Source organism: Plectropomus leopardus, chromosome 21 (assembly GCF_026936395.1).
Source record: "Plectropomus leopardus strain MGB_pleo_1.0 chromosome 21, ASM2693639v1, whole genome shotgun sequence".
Taxonomy (NCBI): Eukaryota; Metazoa; Chordata; class Actinopteri; order Perciformes; family Serranidae; genus Plectropomus; species Plectropomus leopardus.
This window is the reverse complement of record NC_142196.1, coordinates 8,072,868-8,088,809: the sequence shown is the minus strand read 5'-3', so window position 1 is coordinate 8,088,809 and position 15,942 is coordinate 8,072,868. Positions and strand designations below refer to the sequence as shown.

Below are 15,942 nucleotides of genomic sequence, written 5' to 3'. Positions count from 1 at the left end.
ATTTCCCAAAACTTGTAATATAAAAAAAAACCATCTTAAGTATCTTCCTGTAAGTAAAGAACTGGGGGAGTTTCATTGTGAGTCATAGTTTAATTACCAGAAAAACAAAAACAAACAAACAAACAAAAAAAAAACAATGAACACACAGAGCCACAAACCCACCACAAAATCCTTTGACTAACACAGTTATCATTATGATCCTTTATTATATGCACAAACCTAAAATTATTAAAACTCAGCCAATCTTTGAAGCTTTCTAAAATGATTTTCTGTTGTACTGCAAATCCCTTTAAATGTATAAACTCTAAAATTATGCAAAATGTATGCAAATTGAAAATAATGTGGTCTGCCAAATTAGACAAGAAAAATGTTTTGCAGGCAACTATTTATGTTGTTTCATTTTTAATTTGCATCTTTATTTATTTTATGTCAAGTATTTTTGACAGACCCAAACCAACTACTAGGAGACACAAAATGAAGCCACAAACCAACCACAAAAGATCATCAAAGTTACCAAAAAGAGATCTAAAACACCTCCAAAGAAAATCTGTCTCTTGTTCTGATTAGGGACCCTCTACATGTCTGTGCTCAAGATGCCTTTGACTCATAATCCGTCCATGTCTACAGGACGAGCAGCAGAGCTTACTCAGGAGAGGAGTATCGGCCGGCAAAGAGAACAGTGTTGGTGGGGTTATGTCGGATGAAGAAGAGGAAGGGCTGGGCTGCAGTAAAACGGGGGGTGCCACCTCTAATCTCCACGTTTGCAGAAGTGCTGCCAGTGGCCTTAGTTCCCTTCTCGTCGACTTCCACGAAACTCTTGTGGACAACTTTTGACAGTACCAGGTTGTTGGCTGTGGACATACCTGTCAGTAGAACAGAGAGAGTCATTGCTTGCAGCCTGCCTCATGTTTTGCATTACTATTTATTGCTTTGTTGTTGTTGTTGTTGTTTTTTGTTATTAAAGTGCAACCTTTGTGGTTTTGAAAGACTGATCATTAAATGACATTTCTCTATTTTCTTTCTTTTTTCCCAGCAGTACTGGTGCTAGATAATGTTTTGATTTATATATAATCAATATGTTATGTTGTGCTCTTGACATAGTATTACAGCTAACATATAACACATCTCACCAGAAAAGTCGCTTCCAACACCAAAAGCGTCCACCATGCCCATGCTGATCAGGATAGTCTTCAAGTCATACGTCTCCTCCAGCTTGAATCGAGGCAGACTCACTGCAACCTCCATTTTAGGCATCTTGTCTGAATTAGTCCACTCAGTAAATTTCTCATAGGTCAGCTCTGACTCCAGCTAATGGGGAAACAGTAGCAGTTATTAATCCATCTGTTTAAAACGGTGCATTCTTTCACTGTATGTATGTATGTGTCCTACCTTCTCCAAGCCTGTTGTGTCGTCTTCTATCTCCTTGGGCAGGAAGATGAGCATGCTGAGCTCCTCTCCTTTATAGGGCATCTCTAGGATCTGTCAGAAGACGTTATGTATTTAATTCATTTCATTTTAAAATTCTGAGAAACAAGTTGGTATCTGTATAAAATACACATTTTTTGGCCCTGCTAGTTACACAGGGAAATTATTGTGAAAGACAGAAGTCTGACTGTTTCAGTAATTATAAAATCGAACCAATTGTTCTTTGAATCCTGATAATCCTGTTCACAATATTATTATTATTATTATTATTATTATTATTATTATTATTATTATTATTGAAATCTGTATTCAGATTATAGAAGTATCATATTGCAAGGCAGACAAATACAATACCTTACTGATGTAAAACATAGCCTTTACCTGGAAGCTGGGCTCATCAATGTAGGCCAAACGGAATTCACCTGACTGATGCATCATCTTCACCGTCTTAGTTTCAGTCTAAAGAAAGTGACAAACAGAGCAAGAACTGTTGTTTAATGATTTATTGTCCCATCATAGATCCAATTTGCGATGCTTAAATCAAAAAACTGAATAATCAGCACATCTGTAGTTTGCTATTATTACACAGACTTGAGACAAGTTGTTATGAGGATGAAGGGCTGATTGCTCTTTTTTTCTTTTTCTTCAGTTCTGTTGCCATTTTTCATTCTGATAAAACATTTACATTTGCGAGACATCCCAATGCCATTTTTTCCAACCAGCACCAGCATCATAAATCATTTCCTAAACCCAGAATACTGCTTTTGTCCCTCAGAGTTTCTCTATCCTGAGCTGCTTTTGTGCAATGTTACCTTGTTAATTCTAAACTCAGCATCAACAGTCGATTCCTTTTCAAACTTATTGTTCCAGAGGCCCTTGAAGTAGATGGCATTGACCAGTACTAGCCTGGTCCTGTCATTCAGCGAACCCTCGGCCAGCAAATCCTTGATGTTACCTGTTGAAGAGCAATGAGCAAAGACGTCTCACTAAAGGTACTTTGCAGGACTGTCGGTTACTGTTTGCAAACATGCTTGCCCACGAAAGTGGAAGTCAAATTTAACACACCCCCACCCCCACCCCCACCACTCCACCCCCAAAACACACACACACACACACACACACACACACACACACACACACACACACACACACACACACATATGTACAGGCTAGAGACTGGTATGTGTATGTACTATAAATATAAACCCAAATGTCTACTAAATGTCTAAGAAACTTCATTAAATCAAAACCAAACATTGATCAGTAGCACTAAGCCTGCAACAAACTCTGAAACAATGAGATGAAGCAGTTCTTGGTTAGGGGCCAAAACTTTGGTTCACATTCTAGTTGATGAGTGTGTGACTGTGAGATCTACCTTTCGTCTGCTCCTCCACCCAGCTATTGATTTGGATCCTGGCTGCATCAAAAGCTTTGATGAAGTCCACAGGCTCCAGCTCAGCTTTGTAGTAATTTTTGGAATCTGCCAAGTACTTCTGGAACCATAAATGGCACATTCACACATACATTAAATCAATAATCAAGGAAAAGGCGGCTAATTTATTGGTAGGAGTTTCATTTGTATGTTGATAGTGTTCACTTTGTTGAATGGAGGATGGCTTTGTTAATCCTGTAGAGAGCACTGAAAAATCAGACATGTATTCGTCACATGGAATAATACAGATTACAACTCCAGTGAAAGGTGATTTCCATCAGCTCCTCCAAGTATGTATGAGTATGCCTTTCTGTTGTTTTTTTATACTAATGTGTTGTGGTCAGGGCCATGGACCAAAATGAGGTTAGTAAACAGCAGAAAGCAGCATGGAGAGCAGTGAAAATGTTATCACTTGCTCATTCAGTCTCTCTTTCAAACTCAGTGCAAACTAAAGTTGGATTGATATCTGAGTGCTTTTGCAAAGTTGGATGGTATTTTGTGGCTGTGCTTCACTGCATCTTGCCGGTAGAGGGACTAAAATTTGCATGTGTTGTATTTTCATCACCAGCAATCACAGTTAATCTTGGCTACTTGGCTCCATAATTGATGCAGGAGTGAATGCAGATTGTAAACTAGTCCAAGGAATACAAAAGCCATATGTTGGTGTGTTTTTCTGTGAGTTGGGAGAGGGTCTTTACTGTGCAATCCTTAAGACTAAAATTTAACTCCAAAGTCTTGAACAAATTCAACACATTTATCACCATAACCAAGAAAGAAATGAATGCATTATGGCTGCGGTTTACTGTTGGGATCTGCAGCATTTTGTATTTTCCCCTTGTTTCTCCAGTGATTTCCCCTTACTTTTGGCTGAATGTTTGTCCCCAGTTTGTTTCCCTTGTTGGTGTGTGTCTTAGGCTGGGCGTGGCTGACCTACACTCTGCTCTCCAGCTGAACACCTCACACACTTGCGGCTCATTACACACCTGCTGATCATCTACTCTGACTACAAGCAACCTGATACAAGCCTGGCTCTCCTCTCCCATGTCTGCATTAAGGGTCCTTATAATGACTGCTACATTATAACATTTACTTTTCCACAATTTCACCAATGCTGAACACAACAGGCTAACATACACACACACCTCTTTAAACTGGAACGTCTGCTCCCCATACAGCCTGTTGGCAGTGCTGAGATCATAGCTCTCATTTTCTTTGTTGATTGCAGTCAGCAGTTTTTTATAGCCGCTGTTGACATCATCTTCACCATCTTTGGGTATCTGTTGCTGAAAACAGACAGAGAAGACCTGAGTGTTACAAGGACACACTGAGACAGTGACAAAGTTGTTATATGATGAGAATAGACACCAAAATCATCAATAACTCTGCTGCTCCATACTACAGCTTGGCATAGACTACACTGAGTGTAACGAAGGGAGAAAATTAAACTTTCTGCACTTTTAATGCAATTTATATTTCATGAATCCATACTATAGGCCAAGCTATACTACTATAGCCTTTTTGGATAATGCTATTGTATTGGCAAATGTTTTTCATTTTGTCCAGGTTCTAGCAATATGTGCTGCTGATTAATCTTGGAGTCATTGTTCTAATCATTTACTGTAGCTAGAATGACTTACAGCAAAAACCTCTCACAATCTGTCTTTATGAGACCCTCAGCACATTTTGGAAAGAATATGGCAAAAACGACCACTCAAAAGCCTGAACACCATTAACATTCATATCAAATAACTCATGGAGAGTTAATTTATTCAGCGTTTACGTTCACCACGATCTTGGTTTACTTGAAAGTTTTGGAGGGAGTGCTTTTGTTAGTCTTTTAAGAAACTCATTTTCCCATCAGCTGCATAAATCTGCTTGTTTTGCTGTTTCAAACTTTAAATTAAACTTCATATCACAAAATTAACAGCTGCAGCAAGATTTAAAACCCTAGCCAGCAAAGCAGTGAGAAATGAAGTATGAAATACTCTGTAACCAAAAATCTGAAATTTTCTCACCAGAAGACACCACCAAGCCTAATCATTAATCATTTCCTTCATTATGTCTTTCTTCCCACCTGGCGCAGACAGTCTGGCAGTCTGCAGGTATGCCTTACCTGCACTGTCATCTGCTGACGTGTCTGCATCTGTGTCTGCATTTGTGACAGTTGTGCTTCCTCTGGCTTTGGTTGCTTCGCATCAGTGAAGCAGAGGACCTGGTGGTGCAAATAATGTTTTCTCTTATCATAAAAATCAATGTTAAGTTCAACATTGTGTGTGTGTGTGTGTGTGTGTGTGTGTGTGTGCGCGCGCTCACACATATGCACAGGATTGCATCTGCACTCTTAGGTGGCGGGGTTATGAAAACAAACCTGCTGGGAGTTTGCCCATCCAGTCTACATGTGCTTTGTGGACAATCATTGTTGGAGGTGTTATGGAGGAAAAAGGGTTTCCCCCAAAAGTTGGCTGGGACAACTGGAGGAAGCTCCTCCATGGCAGTAGGAGCCAGTTGAGGTGGTTTGAGCATCTAATCGGTATGCTTCCTGGGTGCCTAGAGGTTTTTTAGTACAAATCCAACTGGTAGGAAGCCCTGAGGCAGACTCAGAACATGCTGGAGGGATTATGTTTCTCATCTGTCCTGGAAACACCTCAGGATCCCCCATGAGGAGCTGGAAATTATTACTGGGGAGAGGGACATCTAGAGTACCTTACTCAGCCTGATCCAGCACCAGATAAGCAGATGAAAATGGATGAATGTGAGAATACATAAGTACAAGACATGACCACACTCGACACCCAAATCCACGCCCTTTTCTTTTGAGGCAATAACAGTTCAAACACCTCGATAAACCAAATCATCTATTTTCCTTGGCATTCAAATTCACTTCCAAATGGGTGTGTTACCATGAAAACTGTAACTTTTCACAGTATGGGTGTGTGCACAGTACCTCTGAAATCTGTTTGGCTGTGTTGCCTGCAGTCCCAAGCATCACCATAGCCAGGGCTGAACTGATGCTGAAGGGGGAGAAGAAGATATTCCCGGTCTGGTCATCTTCACTCAGCTTTTTGAACAAGGCCAGAAGGAAGGAGGTGTTGGCCTTAGAGACCTTGGATGTGCTTGATGTGTCCATGGTGTCTGATAAAGAGCACAGCATTATTCCTCTTATCATAAACTCTAGCATATCTTTATCAAAAAAGCTGCATTACCCTGTTTGGATAAGATATGTTTTCCTGACTGAGTGAAACACAAAAAGTACTGAGAAAAAAGTTAAAATTGGAAGGAATCAGTGTCTTTCACAGCCACAGGTGAAGGTGAGCTTGTTTCTTCTGCATTCTTGTATTTTTTATGAGGACGCTCACGGACCATACAAGTGTTTCAGAAAAGTTACTAAAGAGTACTGGAGGATTGACTATTGGTGCTTTCACAAAATATGTACGCAATGACATTTTTGAGAAATATGCATTAGTGATGTGAATATACCATCAAGTGGTTAAAAGCCAATGAGATAACAGCTACAACAGTTTGATAAGTTCAGAAAATTGCTTTACTTTACTGTAATGCAGTCTTTAAAACCAGGAAAAGACAACACCAATGATATAACAATCATATCATACCACCATAATGACATGCTGCCTGGCCCCATCTCTGACTATTTAATAATTTTAGTTTTAAATAGTTTTAAAATTGAAATAGTTTGTGCAAACCTGTAAACACTCTTGCATTTTTAATTTTTTTTTATGTAACCTGTCAGTGTCCTTCAAAGCATTCTGCCCCTTGTCTTGACTAACCCCCATACTTTCTTTCCCATAATGTTTTTTCCTACTAATAAATCTGAATCAATATGGGATTGAAATGTCACCAAACTCAGTATAAACACACCAGTATTGCTCATTACTACTCAACCACCATGATAATAAGGAACATTCTCTACTTACTGATAGAGACTCGTCTTCGAGGGAACAGTTCAGTTACAAGAAGATCTGGACTGTTTGTGACACTGTAACACTCCCAGGTTTAAGTAAGGGTACAGTTAGAGAAATTCTCTAGAAATCACACCTTGCAATAGAGGGCACACCCATATCTTGCTTCGCCTTGTGCCAATGGGTGTGCTTTGTAAGAGTCTGCTCACTACAATCACCCAACATGATGGATGGATGGATGGATGGATGGCTTGACGGATGGATGGCTTGACGGAGGGACGGATTAACAGTCTACAGCTGCATAAACCAGTTGGTTTGTTTGTGCTATTTTGTGACTTTTTTTAAAAGAATTTGTAGTCTCAGAGAGGTGCTGGGTTACCGAAATTACAGTCTGTGGTGGTAGTGCATTTTATAGAGTGAAATTTGCAATAATACTCCTAATTATAAGCTTCATAAAATCATGCAAAACCAGGTGCAATTTAACTGCTCAACTGTGAAGAAATGTACCAGTTAACACCCCTAGAAAATAATATGGTCCACTCTTAAAGGAAGACCATAAAACTTTGTTTTTTTGGGCTGCTATTTATGTTGTATAATTCATAATTTTTATCTTTATTTCTTTTCTGTTCGTATTTTATTTTTATTTCTTTTAGCCTATTTATATTAGCTGAGGAATCCTTTTTTTCGGTTCATGCCCATATACTTGACTTGCCTTATTATTGAAAATGTTGAATTTTTAGTATTTTTTTTTAAACTAGGCTTAGCTCACACAAACAGGAAATATTACTATTCACAGAATTAGTACTGTACAATGTTAAAATACATTGTACAGTACAACTATACACTGAGTTTGTAAATAGTTTGTATTTCCATTCATTCTCTCGCGGCTGAACTGCACATCATCGCATATTTTGGAATGTGGAGGCTAAACATACACAGATGAGGTGATTCCTACTCAAAGTGCTCATTTCATTGTGAATGTTAATTTTAAGATAAAAAAACTTTTTTTAATGCACTGGTCATTTTTGAGACTTTGGCTATCTTGACTCCATAACATGTCTTCTATACTAGTGAAAAGAAAAAATCCTAAAACACACATTACAGTGTTTATTTTTGCTGCCTGATTTTAGTGAGATAATGCATCATTTATTTATTCAGAAAATGTATTTCGAAAATAGATGTCTTACTGTAAGTAATGAACTGGGGAAGTTTCATGGTGACTCGTAGTTCAACTACAGGAAATGCCAATGTATCTCAAATTTAATACATTCATTTGTTTATTTATGACCAGATGGGAAATCATTCAATTTGAGTCTGTCCAAAACAACTGCAACACCTTTCATTTTGTGACAGATGCATGGATGAGATGACAAATGTAATGTGAGGTTGCTGTTACAGACATGGGTCACAAACAAAGGGAATTTGGGCAGGAGGTCCAAGAGAAGGCAATGAATAATACAGAAGAAGACAAATATTTAACCCCACTGAGCCCCCATATGCATTTAAAAAAAATCATTCTGTAGTTTCCATTTGAAGGCTTTCATAATAAAAAATAGGAACATTGACTTTATAAACATATATCTCACCCCTGGCTGAATCACAACAGTCTACAGGCATGAAAGGATTACTGAACAGGCCTACTGGGCACAGAACCTCTGTTTGACGTTACTGCCGACATTTCATTATGGAAAGTCACAAAGAAACTCAAAATAATCAGATTTATAAAGCTACCACAGTCATGCAAAAATAACCAAAGGAAGACACGTCATGCAAAGACACAGAAAAATTCACAAAACAACCCAAAAGAGACATTAAATGTCTACAAAGAGACACAAATGACCACAAAGAGACGCAAAATGACCAAAAAGAGAAAACAAAACAACCACAAAGTGACTCAAAACAACTATAAGGACACACAAAAGCACATTTGTCTACAGATGCAAAACAACTGTAAAGAGACACAAGACAGCCACAAAGATGACCAAAATTACCCCAAAGAGTTGTAATACATCTACAAAAAGAAACTGTGTCTCCTGTTCTTACAGGATGAGCAGCAGCGCTCACTCAGGAGAGGAGTATCGGCCGGCAAAGAGAACAGTGTTGGTGGGGTTATGTCGGATGAAGAAGAGGAAGGGCTGGTCTGCAATGAACATGGGCGTCATGGTAACAGCCGTATTCGTTATTTCTCCAGCAGTGGCAGCAGCAGCTTCAGTTCCCTCCTCGTTGACTTCCACAAAACTCTTGTGGACGACCTTTGACAGAACCAGGTTGTTGGCTGTGGACATACCTGTGAGCAGAGTAGAGTCATTGCTTTAACATGTACACCACAGTAGTGCTGCCTCGCGTTTTGCATGACAATTATTATATTAAATATTAAATATTGTTTTTGGTTTTTTTTGTGCTTCTTCTTTAGGCTAGATTTCGAATGTGTAAATTTTGGGTTTTGAAAGACTGATCAGTAAATTACATTTGTCTAAGTTCCTTTTTAGTTTCCTTGCAGTACTGGTGATAGATGATGTTTTTACTTGTTCTATAGTTTTTTGTTGGGTTCTTCTTTTTATTTTTATTTTTTTTGTTTTGCTGTTTATGTATGCGGTGCTCTTACAATAGTGTTGCAGTGTATACATTTATAGCACATGTCTCACCAGAAAAGTCACTCATTCCAACAGTAAAAGCGTCCACCATGCCCATGCTGATCAGGATAGTCTTCAAGTCATACGTCTCCTCCAGCTTGAATTGAGGCAGACTCACTGCAACCTCCATTTTACGCATCTTGCCTGAATTAGACCACTCAGTAAATTTCTCATAGGTCAGCTCTGACTCCAGCTAATGGGGAAACAGTTTTTAATTATTAGTCCATTTGTTTTAATGGTGCATTCTTTCACTGTATGTATGCATGTGTCCTACCTTTTCCAGGCCTGTTGTCTCGTCCTCTATCCCCTTGGGCAGGAAGATGAGCATGCTGAGCTCCTCTCCTTTATAGGGCATCTCTAGGATCTGTCAGAAGTCATTTCATTTTAATTCATTTCATAACTTTTTCAAAATCCTGAGAAACAAGTTGGTATTTGCAGAAAATAAAAAAGCCCTGGCCCTATTAGTTACATAAGGAAAACACCATAAAAGCATAAGTCTGATGGTTTTTTGAATAATTAAAATGAAACCAATCATTCTTTGGATCCTGGTAAAACTGTCCACTTTATTATTATCATTATTGTCACTCTTATTATTGACATCTGTATTCAGATTAAAGAAGTATCAGATTGCAGGGCAGACAATTAAACAAAACCATACTGATGTAACATTTGGCTTTTACCTGAAGGTTGGACTCAACATTGAAGGTGAAGTTGAATTCAGCTTTCTGGCTCATCATCTTCACCGTCTTGGTGTCAGTCTAAAGACAGCAGAAAACAGAGCAGTTAGGTTAGGTTCAGAAAAAAAAAACATGGTGACGACCTACCGTAAAAGTTCACACGATTCTGAACACCGAGTTCCTGGAAATTGATGCGTGTTTTGTGACAAATCCATCATCTCTTTATTGAAATGTGTCAGCTAATTGGTCACCAGATTGCAGCCCTCACAAATACATTGGTCATACCGAAACTACTGATTACATGGGATAAAAAATGGAATTGCATTACTTATCGTATGTATGAACAGTGCCTGAAAACAGCTTGTTTACATCAGAGACATTTTCCCTAGGAGTGACTTCTGATTATAACCTTTTAACTAAATACAAAAGCCAGATGTCAACGGTTGTTAGTGTTAGTTTTTGGTCCAGTAGGAAAGGGGCTAAAGTCGCATCTTCAGACGAATACCATAAGAATGATCTGGGATAAAGACTGTAATCCCAGAGAGGGACAGAGTGTCTCATCAGTACAACCACAGGATGTAATTCCAGGATATTCCCGATTCTCCATGCCAAATGAGAAAACTGACCTGTCCTAAAACTATTTTTTATCTGGGGAAAACCATCATGATAAACCCAGAATACTGCTTTTGTCCCTCAGAGTTTCTCTATCCAGAGCTGCTTTTGTGCAATGTTACCTTGTTAATTTTAAACTCAGCATCAACAGTCAATTCCTTTTTAAACTTGTTGTTCCAGAGGCCCTTGAAGTAGATGGCATTGACCAGTACTAGCCTGGTCATGCTGCTCAGTGAACCCTCAGCCAGCAAGTCCTTGATTTTATCTGTTGAAGAGTAATGAGCAAAGACGTCATCACTAAAGTACACTGCAGGTCGGTTACTGTTTGCAAACACGCTCACCAGCAAAAGAGAAAGTATATATGGGATATTTATATATATATATATGTGTGTGTGTGTGTGTGTGTGTGTGTGTGTGTGTATGTGTATAGACACATGTATAGACAAGGACATGACCTTAAAAAAGTGCTAAAAGTTATTATAATTCTGTAACATTATTTTACATATGTAATTGTAGTAATAGTTTTTCGCTAGCTTTTAATAAAACATTTTTTAAATCTACTAATTTGTGTAACATTTCTTACCAAGTTGTTCGTGGCCTTTCCTCCCGCTTTATGGAAGAAATTGCCCCAATTGGCTCAGGGTTGAAAGGGTTAAATGTAAACACCAATTCAAAACCAGTGTGGGAATGCTACACATTAAATTAACCATTTATTACGTGGTTGAGAAATAATTTAAACAAGCTTCAAAATGTCATTAAAAGTTAGATAATAAGATTGAAATAGAGCTGCTGTCTCATACAGTTTCTTTAATGAGATGAAGCAGTTCTTGGTTAGGGGCCAAAACTTTGGTTCACATTCTAGTTGATGAGTGTGTTACTGTGAGATCTACCTTTCGTCTGCTCCTCCACCCAGCTATTGATTTGGATCCTGGCTGCATCAAAAGCGTTGATGAAGTCCACAGGCTCCAGCTCAGCTTTGTAGTAATTTTTGGAATCTGCCAAGTACTTCTGGAACCATAAAAAACACATTAATTTATAATAAATCAATAATAAAAGGAAAAGGCTTCTAATTCATTGACAGGAGTTTCATTTGAATGTTGAAACTTTTCAGTTCTTTGAATGGAGGATGATTCCCATCAGCTCCTCCAACGTGTGCATTTCAATTTAGCCCTTTTTTACCTCTGCCTACATTGCAGGCTGCCGCTTCACCAGCCTGAAGTTCCTAAACTGTAGGAGTGACTATTGGTGCTTTCACAAAATATTTACACAGTTAAATTTTTGATACATAATCGTAGTAATGTGGATAAAATAACTAAGTAGGTAAAGGCCAATTATAGAACAGCTACAACAGTCTGATAAATTTACAAAATTACTTTCCTGTAATGCAGCCTTTGAAACCAGGAAAATCACCATGTTGCACTGTCTTGGTTTCTGGTGTCCAACTATTATGTTTTAAAATTTACCCAGCTTGTGCAAACCTTCAGATATTCGTTGGAATTGTTTTGTTTTTTTTTGACAACTTGTCAGTGTCCTCCTTCAAATAATTCTGTCCCTTGTCTTGACATGTCTAGACAAACCCCAATACTTTCTTTCAGATAATCTTTTTTCCTACTAATAAATCTGAATCAATGAGAGTAAAATGTCATGAAACAAAAAAAAATAACACAAGTATTGTTCAGAACTACATAGAAAAAAGGATTGGTCTGTACTGACAGACAGAGACTCTGCCTGAAGGGAACAAGTGATCTGGAACAATTTAGCTATCAGAACATCTGATCTGTCAGAGACACTCAGACACTCCCAAGTTTGTATCTAGAAATTCTCTAGAAAACATACCCATCAGTGAAAGTCTCACCCACCCATATGTTGCTTTGTCGTGTGCCAAAGGTTGTGGTTGTAAAAATCTGCTCACTACAGAAACCCAACATAATGTAGTTTGTATTCGTATTTACAAAAGCCCAACAATAAAACTGCAGACTGAGGCAGTGGTGGACCAGCAGCTCTTGCGTTCTGTTACATAGAATTATTCTTGAATTGATAGACAGAAGTTCATTTTTAGTTCAGTTTCCTATCAGAAAGGGCTGTCTGATTGGAGGGTATTAAGGATAAGACTGGAAAAATGCGTCATGGTCAATGGCATGGACGTACCCTAAAAGAGGTTAGTAAAAAGTAGAAAGCAGCATGGAGGCCAGTGAAAATTTTTATCTCCCACTTTTATCTCCCACAGTTGGATTGACACACATACACACACCTCTTTAAACTCGAACGTCTGCTCCCCATACAGCCTGTTGGCAGTGCTGAGATCATAGCTCTTATTTTCTTTGTTGATTGCAGTTAGCAGTTTTTTATAGCCGCTGTTGACATCATCTTCACCATCTTTGGGTATCTGTTGCTGAAAACAGACAGAGAAGACCTCAGTGTTACAAGGACACACTGAGCCAGTGACAAAGGAAAAACAGCTTTACATAATTTCATCATGGATCATTGGGATTGTGGCCAGTTTAGCAGTTAAATAATGAGAATAGACACCAAAATCATCATTAACCCTGGTGCTCCATACTACAGCTTTGCATTGACTGTACTGAGTGTGAAAGCAACCATTATAAAGGGAGAAAATTAAACTTTTTGCACTTTTAATGTATTTTATAAATTAATCCATACTATAGGCCAAACAGCACATTTCTTTTACAGCAGTAGCCTTTTCTTTCTGGATAATGCTATTGTATTGGCAAATGTTTTTCAGTTTGTCTGCGCTCTAGCAATATGTGCTGCTGATTAATCTTGGAGTCATTGTTCTAATCATTTACTGTAGCTAGAATGACTTTCAGCAAAAACCTCTCACAATCTGTCTTTATGAGACCCTCAGCACATTTTGGAAAGAATATGGCAAAAACGACCACTCAAAAGCCTGAACACCATTAACATTCATATCAAATAGATCGTAGACATTTTTGTTTTAGCATTTATGTTTACCATGATATTGGTTTATTTGAAAGTTTAGCCAGCAAAACAGTGGAAAATTAAGTGTAAAATAACACTATATGTAATATAGTGACCTAAACCTCAAATGTTTTACCCAGATGACACCACCAAGCCTAATCTTTAATCTTTCCCTTCTTATGTTTTTGTTCCCACCTGGCGCAGACAGTCTGGCAGTCTGCAGGTATGCCTTACCTGCACTGTCATCTGCTGACATGTCTGCATCTGTGTCTGCATTTGTGACAGCTGTGCTTCCTCCAGCTTTGGTTGCTCTGCATCGGTGAAGCAGAGGACCTGGTGGTGCAAATAATATTTTCTCTCATCATTAAGACCAAGACAGACAGCTATAAAAAAAACCTGGCTAATGCCCTCTGCCCCTTGTTAATGATAAACTCTCAACGGTTAACATTTACCACCACAATGTATTACTGCTATTAAAAATAAACAGTGAAGCTGCCCATTGATTTGGCTCCGCTCCTGTTCATGGCCCCATTCACCAGCCTCACATTTGACTTAATTGTTGATCAGCTAGCTTGCAAGGCTGTGGCAGTTGCCAAAGCAAAAATGCGGGTGTGGTAAGAGTTTGGAGTTGGCTTCAAGAAAGCTTTGGCAAATTGTTAGATTCTGTTAGATAGTAACTGCTGATCCGCTTTTTCAGGGTACGTCCAACTGGTAGGAAGCCCTGAGGCAGACTCAGAACATGCTGGAGGGATTATGTTTCTCATCTGTCCTGGAAACACCTCAGGATCCCCCAAGAGGAGCTGGAAATTATTACTGAGGAGAGGGACATCTAGAGTACCTTACTCAGCCTGACCCAGCACCAGATATACAGATGAAAATGGATGGATGTATGGAATGACTCTTCTGTCATAGAAAATACATAAGTTCAAGACATGACCGCACTCGACACCCAAATCCACGCCCTTTTCTGTTGAGACAATAACAGTTCCAACACCTTGATAAACCAGATCAACTATTTTCCTTGGCATTCAAACATGTGCTTGATCACATTTGAATGCCCCATTTGTGTTACCATGAAAGCTGTAACTTTCCACAGTATGAGTGTGTGTACAATACCTCTGAAATCTGTTTGGCTGTGTTGCCTGCAGTCCCAAGCATCACCATAGCCAGGGCTGAAGTGATGCTGAAGGGGGAGAAGAAGATATTCCCGGTCTGGTCATCTTCACTCAGCTTTTTGAACAAGGCCAGAAGGAAGGAGGTGTTGGCCTTAGAGACCTTGGATGGGCTTAATGTGTCCATGGTGTCTGATAAAGAGCACAGCATTATTCCTCTTATCATAAACTCTAGCATATCTTTATCTGATAATTCCCCTGTTTGGAAAAGACTGACTGAGTGAAACACAAACATTTCTAAAATAGTTAGGATTGGTAGGAATCTGTGTCTTTTACAGCCACAGGTAAAGGTGAGCATATTTTTTCCTCTGCTTTCTTGCACTTTTTATGAGGATGCTCATGGACTATGTGAGTTTCAGTGAAGTTCCTAAACTGTAGGAGTGACTGTTGGTGCTTTCACAAAATATTTACACAGTTAAATTTTTGATACATAATCGTTAGTAATGTGGATAAAATAACTAAGTAGGTAAAGGCCAATTATAGAACAGCTACAACAGTCTGATAAGTTTACAAAATTACTTTCCTTTCCTGTAATGCAGCCTTTGAAACCAGGAAAATCACCATGTTGCACTGTCTTGGTTTCTGGTGTCCAACTATTATGTTTTAAAATTTACCCAGCTTGTGCAAACCTTCAGATATTCGTTGGAGTTGTTTTTTTTGACAACTTGTCAGTGTCCTCCTTCAAAGACTTCTGTCCCTTGTCTTGACATGTCTAGACAAACCCCAATACTTTCTTTCCCATAATCTTTTTTCCTACTAATAAATCTGAATCAATGAGAGTAAAATGTCATGAAACAAAAAAAAAATAACACAAGTATTGTTCATAACTACATAGAAAAAAGGATTGGTCTGTACTTACAAACGGAGACTCTGCCTCAAAGGAACAAGTGATCCAGAACGATTGAGCTACCAGGACATCTGATCTGTCAGAGACACTCAGACACTCCCAAGTTTGAGTCAGGGTAATGTATCTAGAAATTCTCTAGAAAACACACCCATCAGTGAAAGGCTCACTCACCCATATGTTGCTTTGTCGTGTGCCAAAGGTTGTGGTTGTAAAAATCTGCTCACTACAGAAACCCAACATAATGTAGTTTGTATTCGTATTTACAAAAGCCCAACAATAAAACTGCA

At 38.7% G+C, this 15,942-nt stretch overlaps 2 protein-coding genes across 5 annotated transcripts; both read right to left on the bottom strand.

Annotated features, from left to right (window-relative positions):
• Positions 1-70: 70 nt before the first annotated feature.
• LOC121939324 (leukocyte elastase inhibitor-like) lies at positions 71-7,895 on the bottom strand. Of its 3 annotated transcripts, XM_088071876.1 has the most exons (10): positions 6,790-7,895; positions 5,802-5,989; positions 4,971-5,069; positions 4,000-4,140; positions 2,801-2,918; positions 2,238-2,380; positions 1,807-1,884; positions 1,390-1,479; positions 1,131-1,308; positions 71-863 (listed from the first exon to the last, which is right to left on the bottom strand). In XM_088071876.1, the coding sequence occupies exons 2-10, from the start codon at positions 5,982-5,984 to the stop codon at positions 643-645; spliced, it is 1,251 nt and encodes a 416-aa protein (XP_087928002.1). In that variant the 5' UTR covers positions 5,985-5,989; positions 6,790-7,895; the 3' UTR covers positions 71-642. The 3 variants fall into 3 exon arrangements, with proteins under 3 accessions (XP_087928002.1, XP_087928001.1, XP_087928003.1); XM_088071875.1 differs by having other exon boundaries at positions 5,802-7,895; XM_088071877.1 differs by lacking the exons at positions 5,802-5,989; positions 6,790-7,895 and adding an exon at positions 5,226-5,752.
• A 138-nt stretch (positions 7,896-8,033) lies between these two features.
• Positions 8,034-15,822, bottom strand: LOC121964192 (leukocyte elastase inhibitor-like). Of its 2 annotated transcripts, XM_088071872.1 has the most exons (10): positions 15,668-15,822; positions 14,753-14,940; positions 13,871-13,969; positions 12,948-13,088; positions 11,587-11,704; positions 10,819-10,961; positions 10,088-10,165; positions 9,682-9,771; positions 9,420-9,600; positions 8,034-9,061 (listed from the first exon to the last, which is right to left on the bottom strand). In XM_088071872.1, exons 2-10 carry the CDS (start codon positions 14,933-14,935, stop codon positions 8,835-8,837), a joined length of 1,260 nt encoding a protein of 419 aa, XP_087927998.1. In that variant the 5' UTR covers positions 14,936-14,940; positions 15,668-15,822; the 3' UTR covers positions 8,034-8,834. The 2 variants fall into 2 exon arrangements, with proteins under 2 accessions (XP_087927998.1, XP_087927997.1); XM_088071871.1 differs by lacking the exon at positions 15,668-15,822 and having other exon boundaries at positions 14,753-14,974.
• Positions 15,823-15,942: the final 120 nt, after the last annotated feature.

Excerpts from the sequence above, each read along its gene's own strand:
- LOC121964192 (XM_088071871.1), bottom strand. The coding sequence starts at position 14,974 with ATGATAAGAGGAATAATGCTGTGCTCTTTATCAGACACCATGGACACA. Across the intron at positions 9,772-10,087 it reads ATGTTGAGTCCAACCTTCAG|ATCCTAGAGATGCCCTATAA; the intron begins GTAAAAGCCAAA and ends GACTTCTGACAG. Across the intron at positions 9,062-9,419 it reads TGGAATGAGTGACTTTTCTG|GTATGTCCACAGCCAACAAC; the intron begins GTGAGACATGTG and ends CTCTGCTCACAG.
- LOC121939324 (XM_088071875.1), bottom strand. The coding sequence starts at position 6,035 with ATGCTAGAGTTTATGATAAGAGGAATAATGCTGTGCTCTTTATCAGAC. Across the intron at positions 1,309-1,389 it reads ACACAACAGGCTTGGAGAAG|CTGGAGTCAGAGCTGACCTA; the intron begins GTAGGACACATA and ends TTTCCCCATTAG. Across the intron at positions 864-1,130 it reads TGTTGGAAGCGACTTTTCTG|GTATGTCCACAGCCAACAAC; the intron begins GTGAGATGTGTT and ends TTCTACTGACAG.